Source organism: Heterodontus francisci, chromosome 18 (genome assembly GCF_036365525.1).
Source record: "Heterodontus francisci isolate sHetFra1 chromosome 18, sHetFra1.hap1, whole genome shotgun sequence".
Classification (NCBI taxonomy): domain Eukaryota; kingdom Metazoa; phylum Chordata; class Chondrichthyes; order Heterodontiformes; family Heterodontidae; genus Heterodontus; species Heterodontus francisci.
Genome location: NC_090388.1, coordinates 10,771,906 through 10,788,720, shown reverse-complemented (window position 1 = coordinate 10,788,720; position 16,815 = coordinate 10,771,906). Strand labels below are relative to the sequence as shown.

The 16,815-nt window shown below is 49.4% G+C and overlaps 2 protein-coding genes across 5 annotated transcripts in view; one reads left to right on the top strand and one right to left on the bottom strand.

Moving 5' to 3' along the window:
- Positions 1-13,806, bottom strand: part of prmt8b (protein arginine methyltransferase 8b) — a 200,324-nt gene extending 186,518 nt beyond the window's left edge. Inside the window, exon 1 of the mRNA XM_068050239.1 lies at positions 13,757-13,806. The gene's annotated coding sequence lies outside the window, so the exon portion shown is untranslated. The remainder of the gene's footprint in view (positions 1-13,756) is intronic.
- Positions 1-15,611, top strand: part of tspan11 (tetraspanin 11) — a 111,104-nt gene extending 95,493 nt beyond the window's left edge. For all 4 annotated transcript variants that reach the window (XM_068050244.1, XM_068050241.1, XM_068050243.1 and 1 more), the window contains 2 exons: positions 1,327-1,413; positions 14,196-15,611. In XM_068050244.1, the coding sequence (XP_067906345.1) occupies positions 1,327-1,413; positions 14,196-14,255 (147 nt within the window). In that variant the 3' untranslated portion in view covers positions 14,256-15,611. The remainder of the gene's footprint in view (positions 1-1,326; positions 1,414-14,195) is intronic.
- Positions 15,612-16,815: the final 1,204 nt, after the last annotated feature.

Here is a 16,815-nt window from a genome sequence, read left to right as displayed (position 1 = left end):
AGGAGCTCACCACCACCTTCTCAAGGGCAATTAGGGATGGGCAATAAATGCTGGCCTGGCCAGCGACGCCCAAAATCCCATGAATGAATAAAAAAAAATGACATCACAGAATACCCAGCCCTGCACTGATGTTGATATGGCTATTCCTGTTAAACTTCTGTTCAATTGGTGGCCCCAGAAGGTTATGTTGATGGTGGGGACTCAATGATGACTCACCTGGTGCTGTTGAACATTTGTGGGGGAGATATTTGGGCCTTTTCTTGTTAGGCTTATATGGCATGAATGCTACCTGACAGTTGTCAGCCCATTGTACGTTTTATCCTGGTCCTGTTGTAGGCTGGCATGTCTTGCCTCATTATCGGAGGAGTTATAAATGGAGCTGAAGATTGGAATCATCACTGACCAGCACCACTCCTGACCTTATGATGGATGGAAGATCATTGCTGAAGATGATTGGGCCTAGGAGCCTTCCCTGAGGAACTCCTACAGCAATACCCTGAGTCTTCTGCTGATGCCAACCATCTTCCAAGTGACTAGAGGGCTTTTGGGCCCTATTCACCTCAGTTTTACTGAGGATGAGGTCAAGCAGGTTGCTTGTCGGTTGTCTCATTACCTGGCGCAGGCCCAGTCTGGCAACTATGGGCCGGATTTTATTCTGCCACAGGGGTCCTGTCAGCGGGCCAGAAGGTGGAAGTGACCCCATCTTAGTCCTCCGTTGGACCTCTGTTGCTGTTTAATGGCGGGCAGCTAATTAACAGCCCACCTTCGGGGTTGCCATCCCTTTAAGTGACAATCTCCTGTCTCCAGAGCTACCAGCCAGTTGAAAGGCCAGCAATGCTGCAGTACTGGTAGTGCTACCGGGAGCCCTGTAATACTAAAGACATCGGAGACCCCGGGACAGGTGAGTGGGGTCGGGGTCGCCAGGACCTGTCAAGCAGGCCCTGACTCTACATGTCTGATGTGCCTCACAATTGATCATTACCTGCCTGCTCCTTGTTTATTTTATCTAGCATATCATTCCTCAGTCTTCACCATTCAATGAAACACAACCCAGGCCTGCCTTGTAACTCCAATACCTTGTTGCTTTTATCATCCTGATTTGCCTGCGTTGTACTTTCTCCAATTTTATTATCTTCTTTCAACAGTGAGGAGCCCACAGTGTTCCTGATGTAGCCTAACCATTGTTTTGTCCACCGTCTTTGCTCTTGTTTTCAATTTTTCCATACGACAAGAGTCTTGAATAAATTTCAGGAGTAAAACTGAGCCTCAACCTTGCCAGTAAAGTTTGCACTAAACTGAATTTTATGTTGAATGTGTTGTTTGCAGGGTGGATGTATCACCATATTGGAACAAGCCCTAGAAGATCACCTTCTGATTATTGGAGCAGTTGGCACTGGAGGAGCTTGTCTGCAGGTGAGTCAGATTGGCCAGTCTTGGAGCACGACTGGTCATGAGGAATCTGAGCAAACTAGATTTCTGACGACGTGTCAAAGCTGGAGTGGAGAGAGAGTGAAACTCATGGATTGATGGTGAATCCGTAATAATTTGTCAGGCCTGTCAACAGGGTCATATTTAGTGCCCCATTCGTGCACCGGGTGGCACATGCAGCAGAAGCCTGTTTCTCAGACACTACAGCTACAGACACGGCTGCTACAACATTGAGCGTGTCTGTCTCTGTGTCAGACGGACTGTGTCTGCACAAGTGTAATTTAATATTTTTCCTTCCTTTCTGTCACACAGACCGCATAAGTGGATGGCCTGGGGGGGGCGGGGGAGGGGAGGGGGAGGGGGGAGGTTGTGTTCTGGTTCCACGGTATCTTGGCATTAGCCCCTGCACTTGGTCTGGTTGGACACTTCCCTGGTTGCTGAATGGACCAACGTGTAGGAAGTTGAGACTTGGAATGCCCCTCGAGCCTTGTTGTCTTTGCGATGAGTCTGTTTTCTCTGTGGACTCAGGCCCAGCCCAGGGAAGCCCTGGAAATCTGAGGGTAACGTGAAGGGGTAGACACCTGGTCAGATGGTATTTGAAATATTTGTCCTGTAGGCTTTATTACACAATCCACCAGTATTTTCTGTGATCCACACACGGCCAGATTTTATCTGGGCGATGGGGGTCTCGACCTCTGGCAAAAGCACTGCTGAGAACCCCACGTCACCTCTTCTGTGGGAGGGCTGGCGACTCAAGTGCCAATTAGATACTTAACTGGACAGTGGCAGGCCTTCCACAGGATCAAGAACCCCAGTGATTGAAGTCCCGCCCTCTGAGAGCTGCTGCCCAATCAGAGGCCGGCAGATCTTTAACTTTTCTTTGTTTCCAAAAATATACGTTATTCATAGAAATCTGTAAAAAAATACATTACCACACAGTTCAAAACAGCACCAAGTTGACATTCCAAAAAGTGCAAAGGAAATCAATTTTCTTCAATACAGGAGTGAGTTGTCTCACAACCCTTCCATTCCATTTTACAAGCCATGTACATTTTACAGCAAACCCATATTTGGTGTATACAGCCCAAGGGGTTTCCCATTGGTTCAGCCCCTCAGTTCACTTTGGTGGAAGAACCTTACACAATGGTCTTTCCCCATTGAGCCTTTACAGCGGCTGCCCCAAGCTTTAGTGGGTCCCTCAACATGTAGTCCTGGACCTTGGTATGTGCCAGTCTGCAACACTCGGTCATGGACAATTCTTTTCCCTGGAAGACCCGCAAGTTTCGGGCAGACCAAAGAATGTCTTTCACTGAATTGATGGTCCTCCAGCAGCAGTTGATGTTTGTCTTGGTGTGCGTCCCTGGAAACAGCCCATAGAGCACAGACTTTTGTGTTACAGAGCTACTTGGGATGAACCTCAACAAAAATCACTGCATCTCTTTCCACACGTGCTTTGCAAAGACACATTCCAGAAGGAGGTGGGCAACTGTCCCTTCCCCACCACAGCCACCTCGAGAGCAGCGTGCGGAGGGGCCGAGACTCCGGGCGTTCAGGAAGGATCTGATGGGGAGGGCCCTTCTCACCACCAGCCAAGCTACGTCTTGCTGCTTGCTTGAAAGTTCTGGTGATGAGGCATTCTGCCAATTGACTTTGGCAGTCTGCTCGGGGAACCCGGCAGCTCTTTAACTTTTTTTGTTTCCAAAAATATACTTTATTCATAAAAATCTGTTAAAAAAAAGCATTACAAATCAGTTTTCTTCGATACAGGAGTGACTTTGGCAGTCTGCTCAGGGAACCATCCGACCGGATCCACCATCTCCTTTTCCCGTAGGGCCTTGAGGCCATTCCGTGCAAACCACTGCCTGATGGATTGGTGGTCAAAGGTGTTTTCCTGCAGAAACTTTCCCATGAAGGATAGGTGGTATGGCACAGTCCAACTGGACAGAGCGTTCCGCGGCAATGTGACCAGACCCATCCTTCGTAACACCGGGGACGCATAAAACCTCAGGACGTAGTGACACCTGGTGTTTGCGTACTGGGGCTCTACGCACAGCTTGATGCAGCTGCACACGAAAGTGGTCATCAGGATGAGGGTGACGTTGGGTACATTTTTCCCGCCCTTATCCAGAGGTTTGAACATCGTGTCCCTCCGGATCTGGTCCATTTTAGATCTCCAGATAAAGCGGAAAATGGCTTGGGTGACCGCCACGGCGCAGAAGTGGGGTATGGGCCAGACCTGCGCCACATACAGCAACAACGTGAGCACCTCGCACCTGATGACCAGGTTCTTACCCATAATGGAGGGAGATCGCTGCTCCCATATGCTCAGTTTATGGTGTACTCTGGCTACTCGCTCCTTCCGGGTTTTGGCGCACACGCCGGCCCTTCCGAACCATATCCCCAGCACCTTTAGGTGTTCTGACCTGACGGTGAAGGGGACAAAAGATCGGTCGGCCCAGTTCCCAAAGAACATGGCCTCACTCTTGCCGTGGTTCCCGAGACCAGTTCAAACTGGTCGTAGATGCTCGTCAGTCTGCAAACGGACGGCAAGTCCGAGCAGAAAACGGTGATATCATCCATGTTCAGGGAGGCTTTTACCTGCGTGCCTCCACTACCTGGGATTGTCACCCCTCTTATGACCGCATCCTTCCTAATGGACTCAGCAAAACGTTCAATACAGCAAACAAACAAGACAGGGGAGCGAGGACAGCCCTGTCTGACTCCAGATTGGATCGGGAAACTTTCTGATTCCAAAGAACAAAGAACAGTACAGCACAGGAACAGGCCAATCGGCCCTCCAAGCCTGCACCGATCTTGTTGCCTGCCTAAACTAAAACCTTCTGCACTTCCGGGGTCCGTATCCCTCTATTCCCATCCTATTCATGTATTTGTCAAGATGCCTCTTAAACGTCGCTATCGTATCTGCTTCCACCACCTCCCCCGGCAGCAAGTTCCAGGCACTCACCACCCTCTGTGTAAAGAACTTGCCTCGCACATCCCCTCTAAACTTTGCCCCTCTCACCTTAAACCTATGTCCCCTAGTAACTGACTCTTCCACCCTGGGAAAAAGCTTCTGACTATCCACTCTGTCCATGCCGCTCATAACTTTGTAAACCTCTATCATGTCGCCCCTCCACCTCCGTCGTTCCAGTGAAAACAATCCGAGTTTACCCAACCTCTCCTCATAGCTAATGCCCTCCAGACTAGGCAACATCCTGGTAAACCTCTTCTGTACCCTCTCCAAAGCCTCCACGTCCTTCTGGTAGTGTGGCGACCAGAATTGCACGCAATATTCTAAGTGTGGCCTAACTAAAGTTCTGTACAGCTGCAGCATGACTTGCCAATTATTATACTCTATGCCCCGACCGATGAAGGCAAGCATGCTGTATGCCTTCTTGACTACCTTATCCACCTGCATTGCCACTTTCAGTGACCTGTGGACCTGTACGCCCAGATCTCTCTGCCTGTCAATACTCCTAAGGGTTCTGCCATTTACTGTATAATTCCCACCTGCATTAGACCTTCCAAAGTGCATTACCTCACATTTGTCCGGATTAAACTCCATCGGCCATTTCTCCGCCCAAGTCTCCACCCGATCTATATCCTGCTGTATCCTGTGACAATCCTCATCACTATCCACAACTCCTCCAACCTTTGTGTCGTCCGCAAACTTACTAATCAGACCAGCTACATTTTCCTCCAAATCATTTATATATACTACAAAGAGCAAAGGTCCCTGCGGAACACCACTGGTCACATCCCTCCATTCAGAAAAGTACCCTTCCACTGCTACCCTCTGTCTTCTATGACAGAGCCATTGATTGAGACTACGCTCCTGATGTTTGTGTCGAGCAGTTTGATCCAATTGCGGATTCCTTCCCCAAACCCCATTTTGGAAAGCACGTCCATCATGTAGGTGTGCGATATCCTGTCAAAAGCCTTCTCCTGGTCCAGGCTGATGAGGCAACTGTCCACCTCCTGTCCCGTACATAGGCGATCGTATCCCTGAGTAGTGCGAGACTATCAGAGATCTTTCTGCGGAGTACAGTGCAGGTCGGGTCAGGGTGAATCACCAACTCCAGAGCAGACTTGACCCGACTGGCGATGACGTTAGACAGAATCTTGTCGTCTACATTAAGCAGTGAGATGGGCCGCCAATTTCTGATTTCCGCCCTCTCTCCCTTCCGCTTGTAAATGAGGGTGATGATGCCTTTCCTCATGGATTCTGACATGCTGCCGGCCAGAAGCATACTCTCGTATACTTCCAGCGGGTCTGGGCTGATCCAGTCCCACAGAGCCGAATACAACTCAACCGGTAAGCCGTCACCTCTGAGAGTTCTACACGTCTCAAAGGACCTGACAGCGTTTATCAGCTCATCCAGAGTTAGCGGTTTGTCCAGACTCTCCCTCATGCTGTCATCTAAGACCTTCGTGATAGATGACAGGAAGGACTGGGAGGCCGTGCTGTCCGTGGGCTTCGCGTCATACAGCCCAGCATAAAAGGATTTGCCGATCCTTAGTATGTCGGACTGTGAAGACGTTACCGAGTCATCCTCTTCCTTCGGGCTGCTGATCACAGAGCTCTCTGTGTGTACCTTTTGGAAGAAGTAACGCGAGCACGTCTCATCCTGCTCAATGGAGCGGACTCTGGACCGGAAGATGACCTTGGAGGCCTCTGTGGCAAAGAGCAAGGCCTGCTGGCTCTTCACCTCTTGGAGGTCCTCCTTGACCCCGACCCCCATCGGCTGCAGCTGGAGCAGATTTTGCATTCTTTTCTGGAGTCGGGACATTTCCCTCTGTCTCTCTCTCGCCCTCTGAACACCTTTGAAGATAAAGAACCTCTTGATGTTCTCCTTGATCGCTCCCACCAGTGAACTGGAGACTCAAAGAGGGGTTTCATGGTTCTCCATCCTTTGTAATCCCTTTTGACTTCCTCAACATTCTCTGCCGTTAGCAGTGTAACATTCAGCTTCCATATCCCCCTGCCAACCCGCTGGTCGTCCTGTAAGTGACAGTCGGCCAGTAAGAGGCAATGGTCGGAAAAGAACTTGACATCGGTGGATCTGACCGTGACAGCACAAGATAAAAACAGGAAGTCAATCCTGGAATGGGCAGACCCGTCCGATCTTGACCAGGTGTATCTACGTTGCGCTCTGTCTGCAGGTTTGCTGAAGACGTCGTGCAGCTTGGCATCTTTAACTGTTTCTATTAGGAATCTGGACGTAGCGTCCAGTTTACTGTCGTCACTGCCGGATCGTCCAGCTGCATCGATGATGCAGTTGAAGTCACCGCCTGGAATGACCGGCCTGGACATCGCCAGCAGCAGTGGGAGCTGCTGGAAGACGGTCAGCCGCTCGCTGCATTGAACTGGGGCGTACACGTTGATCAACCGGAGCGGAGCGTTGTTGTACATTACATCTGCTACGAGGAGCCAACCGCCCACCACCTCCTTAACTTCGGAGATGGTGAAGTTACCTCCCCGCAGCAGAATATCCAGGCCGGAGGAACGGGAATCATTTCCCCCTGACCAGATTGATGGCCTGTGGGACCACCACCTCAACCATTGTCTGTAGGTGCTGAGGTGTGGTATTCCACACCCCTGCAGAAACAGTAGGTCGGCTTTGACCTTGGCGAGGTAGTCCAAGGTTGAAACACATCGCGCGTGGATTTAATGCTATGCACGTTCATTGAAGCAATCTTTATATCCATTTTTAAATTAGTTGTTGCTTCCCACACCATTTGTCCTTGCTAGTCCCAGTCCTTGGGTATGTTCCTGCATACCCATAGTGTATGCAAGCTGTTTCATGTTCGTTGGGCTCAGAAACCCCTCCTGGTTTCTCATGCAGGGTTTGTTCCGCTGGGGTGTCATCACAGGGGTCTTGTTTGCAGCAAGGCTTGGGCTGTCCTCTGCTGTTGGTATCTTTCCCCTCTGTTCCTCCTCAAAAACATCACTGCTCCCGCTTCCCGGAGCTGGAGTGCGCCAGATGCTTCTTTGCTCTCGGTGTCCCGGCGCTGGGGGACGCTGTGCATGTCACTAGGTTCAGTGATTTGGGTTTGGGGCGCGCTGGGCCCATCACAGCTTGCAGCCGGAGCTGGGGGGCTTTATCTTCCAGCTCCTTTGAGTTCTGCTGATTCTTTTGTAGGTGCCGTCTTTCCGGCACTTCCTCGTCCTGTGAGGAGGAGCTGCCGTAGTCTGTCTCAGATGGTAGCCTCCTCTTGCCACTGGTTTGGGTGGTGGCCTGTTCCATTTTTGGAGGTTTTTTCTTTGTGGTTTTCCTTTGTGCCAACTGCCACTGACCAATTTGTCCATCTGCTGCCTCCTCCTCCATTGATTCCCTCTGTCGAGGAGAGGTTTCCGGGCACAGGGTAGGTGTTGGGTCCACCAACAGCTCTTTAGCTGAGTAGCCCCACCGTGGAGGCAGTGGCTGCAGCCAGTGGAGCACTCACCCGAGGCACTCCAGTGGAGCTGGATCCAGGCCACGTGTAGGTCGTGGGGGGAGTGGTCTCGCAGGGTGGGGGTCGTGGGGGGAGTGGTCTCGCAGGGTGGGGGATGTGGGGGAGGGGGTGTAGGGGGGTCGGCAGGAAGGGCAGGGGAGTGGCTCTCAGCAGGCACCCCCCCCCCCCCACCCAAACCCACCACCCATTCCCATTGATCGTTCAGGCACTAATGCGGGACCCGACCCACCCCCAGAGCTGTAAGTAGCCTGCACGGTTGATCTTGCTGTGCTTCCCGTGCGACGAGAGGGCTGCCCGCCCCTCAGCAAATTGCACCATGGGCAGGATGAGGCCCTTAATTGGGCATTAATTGCCCACTTAAGGGCCTCAATTAGCAGCAGGGCAGGAAGGCCATTCACAGGCCTTCCCACCCTGGACCTTTTGTCAGCGGAGGTGGGATGGTCTCAGGGTCCCCCCCCCCCCCCCCCCCCCCGACCGGCCATCCCACCCGATTATATGTTCTCCCCATCTTCAAACCTGCTGTGGGGGAGAGCATAAAATTCCCCCAAACATAACCTGAACTGAATTTTCAGTGGACCAATTGCAAACTCAATCTAAATCCTGATTAGTGTTAAGCGAGGCATACATTCAGTGTTACAAAATCAAAATAATGTGGATGCTGGAAATCTGGAAACAAACAGAGAGTGTTTTGCCTGCATTTTCTGTTTTTATACCTTCAGTGTTTGCATTGAGGTACCTGATTTCAGGCCAATAATGAAAATGTCAGTGCAGCTAACTCTGCATTTCCAATTATTGTATTAGATTTCAGCAGAACTTCCGGCAACAGTCAAACTCCCATTGTGCATCAAGCTGTCACGTTCTTGTTTATCAAAGAGCCGAGTGACGACACTGACTTTCGGCCCACTGTGTTAATATTTGTTCGTGGATTTATCTGAGCTGATGCACTTCAGGCCGATTTGCGTGTAGAAGTTTTCCTGACGGGTTACTAAATGTGCTGTGTGCTGGCGGGGGGTGGGGGGGGGGGCCGTGTTATTTATTATTTATTTATTTAGAGATACAGCACTGAAACAGGCCCTTCGGCTTGTTTGGCTATAAATACAGAAGTTGTGAAGTGGCTAATTTCTAAAGCTGCCAATTCTTTGTCTCGTAGCTGGTTGGGGCGGTAATGACTGCTTGTTTGATCTGTGCACTTATCAGAGAAGAGGAAGAGGATGAGTATTCTTAGACCTGATTGGTTAACATATTCGGGGCAGTCAGTTGCCTGTGGTTGTTTCCCTGCTATTAACCAAAGCTGCTGTCTGTTCCTTATTCAAGGCTTCTCTAACCCAGAACCTGCTTTCCCTGCATTGTTGTTGTTAAGTTGCCATTGTTTGATTTTTGGCAGCCACCTTCTGGTTTATACTTTGTATTTTTATTGGCAGGTCTTGCTAAGAACTGACAGAATCTCTTTTGTTAAATAGAATTAGACGTCTGGTAAATGACACTCGTGATGCTGTTTCCGCCATTTTGATCTATTTTGTTTCCTGTCCCTTTCATTGATTTGGAAGCGAGGTCGAGTGGCCGCACTCAGGCCACATTGATAATGTGTGAAAGCAACCCTGGTCACCTTGCTCCCTCTCCTTGGCTCAAGGCAGACCTTGCCCTCTGGTCATTGTGGCTAAAGATGACCATTCGGCGTATCTTAATTTTTCTGTCCAGAAAGATCCCATAATTCCCAACCCCCACCCCCACCTACAACTCCCCCCTCCACCCATGAAACTCTTTTACAAATTGCCTCCTTAAACCACCAACCACCCCACCCCCCTCGCCCACCTTGACCCAAGCCCCCATTGCCCCTAAACACCACCTGCTCACCTTTTCTACAATAAGTACTCTTTGGCAGCTGGTGGCATCACCGGTTGGTGTCTGATCCTTGCCTGTGCTGTCCCTGAGTTTAGGCACCTGGATCCTGGCTTCGGGACAGTAATCCCGTCTGTCACTGCCCAGAATTAATGCAGGATGGGGGTGGGGGGTGGGGGGGAAGGGGAGATGGAAGGGAGGAGGCAAGGGGATGGAGAGCAGGGGTGTGGTGATGGGGGAGATGTTGTGGGGGAGATCTGGGGGCGAGACTAGAGAGGATAGGGGAGACTGGTGGGGGTAGAGGTACATAAAGGAGAGAAGGAAGATATTGGGGAGGGGTGGGGTGGGGTGGGGTAGACCAGGAGGATGGTAGATGAGGACTGGAGACTGTGTGGGGGTGGGGGAGATGAGGGGGGGGGGGAGAGCCTGTGAGGTAGGTGAAGACCGTGGTGGTGCGCAGGAGGGGAAACTGAGAGGGGGATAGCAGGAGGGTGTTGGACAAGGGGAGAGTAGTTTGGGAGAGGAGGGGATAGATGAGGGGATGGGGAAATGGAAGCTGAAGGGGGAGGGGATAGATGAGGTAGAGAAATGAGATTATCCGCAGTGACTTCTTTTTTAAAAAGTTACATTCCTGGTAAGACTTAATTATTTCTATGAAAAGGGAGAGTAAGAAAAGTTCACTCTCCCTAGACTTTCATTCCCTTTTAAATTGACAATTACTTGCAACTTTAGAGAAAATAAAAATCAGTTTGATTTGAGGTGAAGGTTTTTTTTGACTTAGAAAAGGGTCACCACCAAACAATGAAAATTGAAATTGAAATTAAAAGGGTGGGTTTCCCTTTGCTAATGCTTTGTGTTTGTTGCAATATGTGGAAATGTAACACAGTTTTGAGATGTTGCTGTCACAGCTGAAAGTTGACATGAGCCAGTTTCCCCTCCAAATCTACTTTCCCTTTGCGACAGACTCTAAACGGCAATGAGCTGAAGGTTGAGATTTTAAAAGTTAAGCGCGTGAATTATTTGCAGTCTGTTTTGGCCCAGCCCTGATGTACACAATTGGCCAATTTCGGTTATTGAAGCAGAGGGAGGCATGACCCTTGACCCATGATCCTTGACCACCTCCCCTCGACCGGCACTGACCCCGTCACTGATTGCTGCAGTTATATGTTAATGCATGGCCTGTTTTGTGAACCATTCACCTGAGTCTGGCTTTTGGAAAGGAATGGTCATGTGATGCCTGTGGAAGTTCTGTAAATACTCTGTATAATTATGCTTTTCCATCACATGCATCATGACTCTCAGATGGGTTTATGAAGAGGATCTTGTGTAATAAGGGTGAGTTACTCTAACCCTCCCCACAGTAACCAATCCTGGTCTCCTACCCCTCCCTGCAATAACCAATCCTGGCCTCTTCCCCACTTGCAGTAACCAATCCTGGTCTCCTTCTTCTCCCTGCAGTAACCAATCCTGATCTCCTTCCCCTCCCTGCAGTAACCAATCCTGACCTCCTCCCACTCCCTGCGGTAACCAATCCTGGTCTCCTTCCCCTCCCTGCAATAACCAATCCTGGCCTCTTCCCCAGTTGCAGTAACCAATCCTGGTCTCCTTCTTCTCCCTGCAGTAACCAATCCTGATCTCCTTCCCCTCCCTGCAGTAACCAATCCTGATTAGATTAGATTAGAGATACAGCACTGAAACAGGCCCTTCGGCCCACCGAGTCTGTGCCGAACATCAACCACCCATTTATACTAATCCTACACTAATCCCATATTCCTACCAAACATCCCCACCTGTCCCTATATTTCCCTACCACCTACCTATACTAGTGACAATTTATAATGGCCAATTTACCTATCAACCTGCAAGTCTTTTGGCTTGTGGGAGGAAACCGGAGCACCCGGAGAAAACCCACGCAGAAACAGGGAGAACTTGCAAACTCCACACAGGCAGTACCCGGAATCGAACCCGGGTCCCTGGAGCTGTGAGGCTGCTTCTTCTCCCTGCAGTAACCAATCCTGATCTCCTTCCCCTCCCTGCAGTAACCAATCCTGATCTCCTTCCCCTCCCTGCAGTAACCAATCCTGACCTCCTCCCACTCCCTGCAGTAACCAATCCTGGTCTCCTTCCCCTCCCTGCAGTAACCAATCCTGACCTCCTCCCACTCCCTGTGGTAACCAATCCTGGTCTCCTTCCCCCTCCCTGCAGTAACCAATCCTGATCTCCTTCCCCTCCCTGCAGTAACCAATCCTGATCTCCTCCCCCTCCCTACAGTAACCAATTCTGATCTCCTTCCCCTCCCTGCAGTAACCAATCCTGATCTCCTTCCCCTCCCTGCAGTAACCAATCCTGATCTCCTTCCCCTCCCTGCAGTAACCAATCCTGGTCTCCTTCCCCCTCCCTGCAGTAACCAATCCTGATCTCCTTCCCCTCCCTGCAATAACCAATCCTCACCTCCTCCCACTCCCTGCAGTAACCAATCCTGGTCTTCTTCCCCTCGCTGCAGTATCCAATCCTTGTCTCCTCCCCCTCCCTGCAGTAACCAATCCTGGTCTCCTCCCACTCCCTGCGGTAACCAATCCTGGTCTCCTTCCCCTCCCTGCAGTAACCAGTCCTGGTCTCCTTCCCCCTTCCTGCAGTAACTAATCCTGGTCTCCTTCCCCTCCCTGCAGTAACCAATCCTGGTCTCCTCCCACTCCCTGCAGTAACCAATCCTGGTCTCCTTCCCCTCCCTGCAGTAACCAATCCTGGTCTCCTTCCCCTCCCTGCAGGAACCAATCCTCGGATCTTATCTTGCTCCACGGAGCTAAAATACTTGAAGTGAAAAATGTTCAGGGGTATGAGGAAATAGTAGGGGTATGGGACTAATTGGATAGCTCTTTCAAAGAGCCAGCACAAGCATGATGGGCTGAATGGCCTCCGTCTGTGTTGGATCATTCTATGATTCTACCCATCTCAAACATTGTCTCAGTTCGGTTGTCCTTTTCTACACTGCCTCCAGTGCCTGAATATCCCTGCTGTAGTACAGGGACCAAAACAGTGCTCCAGGTGTGGCCACACCAATGCCCAGAATGGTACCCAGAACAATATTAATACTAAAGAGAACTGAGTCAGAGCATCACTTTTCCGTAACAGTAAGGAGTTTCAACATTAAGTTTACAAAGGTCCCATTGGCTAGCTGCACACATCAGCACTTTGAAACTTAGCTTCATGCCAAAGTGGCATTCTACTCCATCCAGTGCCAGCTGTAAACCTGTGTGTTAGCTTCTTGGAGGGGAACCTCATCCTCCTTGCCAATACGGCCGTCTGTGGTTCTGCCCCTAGAGTCTGAAGGCTGTGGGTTCACGACTCACTCCAGGGACTTGAGCGCAAAATTTAGGCTGACACGCCAATACAGGGAGTGCTGCACTCTCAGAGCGGCAGTACGGAGGGATCGCTGCGTTTTCCGAGGGGCAGTAGTGAGGGCGTGCTGCACTGTTGGAGGGGCAGTATGGAAGGATCGCTGCATTTTCTGAGGGGCAATATTGAGGGAGCGCTGCACTGTCAGGGGGCAGTACTGAGGGAGCGCGGCACTGTCAGAGGGGCAGTACTGAGGGAGTGCTGCACTGTCATAGGGGCAGTACTGTGGGAGTGCTGCACTGTCAGAGGGGCAGTACTGAGGGAGTGCTGCACTGTCAGAGGGGCAGTACTGAGGGAGTGCTGCACTGTCTGAGCTGTCTTTTGGGTGAGATACTAAACCAAGGCCCCCTCTGACCTCTCAAGTGGACATATAAGATCCCAGGCAGCATTTGAAAGAGCAGAGGCGTTCCTCTGACCAATATTTATCCCTCAACCAACACCAGTAAAAACATTTGATCTAAATGTTTATGGGAGCTTGCTGTGTGCAAATTGGCTGCTGTGATTTTTAGATTACAACAATGACCACATTAAAGTACAACATTGGCTGTAAAGCACTTTGGGATGTCCTGAGTGGTGAAAGGTGCTACAGAATTGCAAGTCTTTCTTTATTGCTTTCGAGACTGAGAGTCGGACCTACCTTAGTCACATTGCTCACCCAGAAGCTCCTCTTCCACAGGATGTGGCAGTTTTACTGCAGTTTGAGAGTTGCTCTGGAATTATATAGAATTTACAGCACAGTAACTGGCTATTTGACCCAACAGGTCCATGACAGTGTTTACATTCCACACGAGCCTCCACCTAACCCTCTTCATCTCATCCTATCAACATATCTTTCTATTCCTTTCTCCATCATGTGTTTATCTAGCTTCCTCATAAATGCATCTATACTACTCACCGCAGCCACTCGTTGTGGTAGCGAGTTCCACATTCTGGGTTTGAACTCCTTCCCCTCCCTGTTGAACTGCAGAATGAGCACAGTGTTTAGTTTGCCACAATAGACAATTTGCACTTTGCAAGTCACGTACTCCCATTGAAATGTAAGATTTTTGCAGTTCTCTTCTATTTTTGTTTTACAGATCTGGGGAATGATATTTACTTGTTGTTTGTACAGAAGAATAAAAATGGACCAGTGCTGAGGATCAATGTCCTTCACTTTGACATTGCAAACAATGTTGTGGAATTCCTTCAGACCAAGTTAAAACTATTGAAGCATTATATCTGCAAGAATGTAGGGGCGGTATAATTTATAAATCATTTATAAATCAGCCTGCTTTGCTGACCCTGATTGTTACTATGCCTGGCTACACCTTCACGTTAATGAACTTATTACTGGACAGTATGAGTAGAAGTTAAAATGTAGTCTGATTCCATATGAGATCCAGTTTTGCCAGGGATCTGTGGCACCGCCTTACCACTGGAACTGCTTCAGATATAACATTTTGTTACTGATTTAGGTACAAATGTGAATGAGACAAGAGTTAATTTCGCAAGTTTAAATTGCTACTGTTGTGAACCCTGGAATGAAATCAATAAAACTAAGTTCGTTATTCTGGTTTGAACAATTGCTGATTTGTTCTCCTGCACTAGCTGTACCAGTCATTGTATGAACTAGCGCACTCACGGGATTTTCTTGATAATTGTTTTAATTTGGAGTCCGTAACTCAGAACTTAAGGAATAGGAGCAGGAATAGGCCATTTGGCCCTTTGAGCCTACACAGCCATTCAACAATATCATGGCTGACCTTCTGTCTCAACACCTTCCCTCACTCTCTCATATTCCTTAATTCCCTTAGTACCCAAAATCTATCGACCTCTGTCTTGAATATACTCAATGACTGAGCATCCACACCTCTCTGAGGTAGAGAATTCCAAAGATTCTCAACACTCTGAGTGAAGAAATTTCTGCTCATCTCTGTCCTAAATGGCTGAGCCCTCACACTGAGACTGTGACCCCGTGTTCTAGATTCCCCAGCCAAGGGAAACATTTTCTCAGCATCTACCCTGTCATAGATATTTCAATTAAATCATCTCTCATTCTTCTAAACTCCCGGGAATGTAGGCCTAATTTGCTCAAGCTCTCCTCGAAGGATAATCCCCTCATCCCAGGAACCGGTCTAGTGAACTTTTATTGCACTCCTTCTAGGGCAAGTATGTCCTTCTTTAGGTAAGGAGCAGCTCACGTCTGGCACTTGTATTAGAACCTGCCTCTCAAGGATTGGCCTTCACAGCCATCAGCAAAGGTGTACCAAGAGAAGACACCCCACCTAAATGGATTGTTTGCTGCATGTCCATCATCTTTCATAGATGGAAGGATGTCAAACAGGTAAGGAGACCAGAACTGCACGCAGTACTCCAGGTGTGGTCTCACCAATGCCCTGTTTAATTGTAGTAAGTTAATTTGACCAGGAGGTGGAGGCAGTTACCTCTTATTCAGCCCCTGGATTCTGTTTTATTATAGTCACCAGCGAAGCAGAATTGACCCGCTCACCAACCACCCACACCCCTCCCCCCTCCCCCCCCCCCCCACCACACACAGCTTTTGGACTCGATGGCGGGCCAATTAAGTGGCCGCTGCTGGGGCTGCCATCCCTATTGAGGATGGCGGTCTGCCCCAAGAGCTGTCAGCCCAATCAGAGGGCCAGCAGCTCAGCAGCGCCACTGCTAGCGGTGGCCATTGCTGGAGCTGCACCTGCAGGATGAGGGCACATCAAAGGCCATGCGACCTTGAAGACAGATAAGTGGGGTTTGGTGGGGGGGTGGGTGGTCACAGAGGGCAGGCGGGGGCCATTGCCATGGGGGCAGCCAGTGCTGCTGGGGGGGGGGCTCCTCTCTAGGCCATGGAGTGCCCAAAAAAGGAGGCCCACTGGGAGGCTGCCAGGTTGCACTAGTTGGACTCCCCACCCGATGGCGGGCCCCGCACTTATGTGACTCCTGGTGGACAGCGCGTCTGCCAGATTTCCCACTGCTGGCAAAGTAGCATGGCAGTGGGAAGATGTCGGGACCCCCTCACACCTCCCAACATCTTCGTGCGCCATTTTGCCAGCCTTCCTGCCTCACAACCTGTCACCAAGGGGCTGGTAAAATTCCAGCTCAGATGTGTAGTTATAAGAGCTGATTTCCGCTAATTAATTAGAGCTGTCTGACGTATTTATCATCAATATGTTGTGTCGTCTGATCTAATTGAGCAGGCAACAATGACACATCTTTCAAGGAATGCCTATCCCTTAGAACACGTTAAGCCTTAACTCAATTAAATGAAGATATGTTAGAAATGGAAATGGAATCCACTGGACTGTATTCTAAATTAATTTAAACAGGGAAATGTGCTTTAACATTAAGTGCCATTTCAAATGTTTTTATTCTTTGATTATTTACTATGAATAAATTATTCTTATAATCTTCTCAATTAACTGTGATCTTTTAGAAAATACCATGTTACAAATGTGTGCTTTATTGTGAAAATGCATAAATAGCTGTTTGTTTTACTGAAATAAAATGCCTTTACACTTGTGCTTTACCACTCACCAGAATGAAATTGATCGTAATCAGAGTGTCTTGTATTATAGAATGTCTTCATTCCTTCATTCCTGTGCTGTAGATTGGTGCTTTAACTGCAGCCCAGTTTATTAGCAAGCAATGGGCAGAATCTCATCGTCTTTAAAAGTTTTCAAAGATTGGGACCAAAAGTGGCCCCTG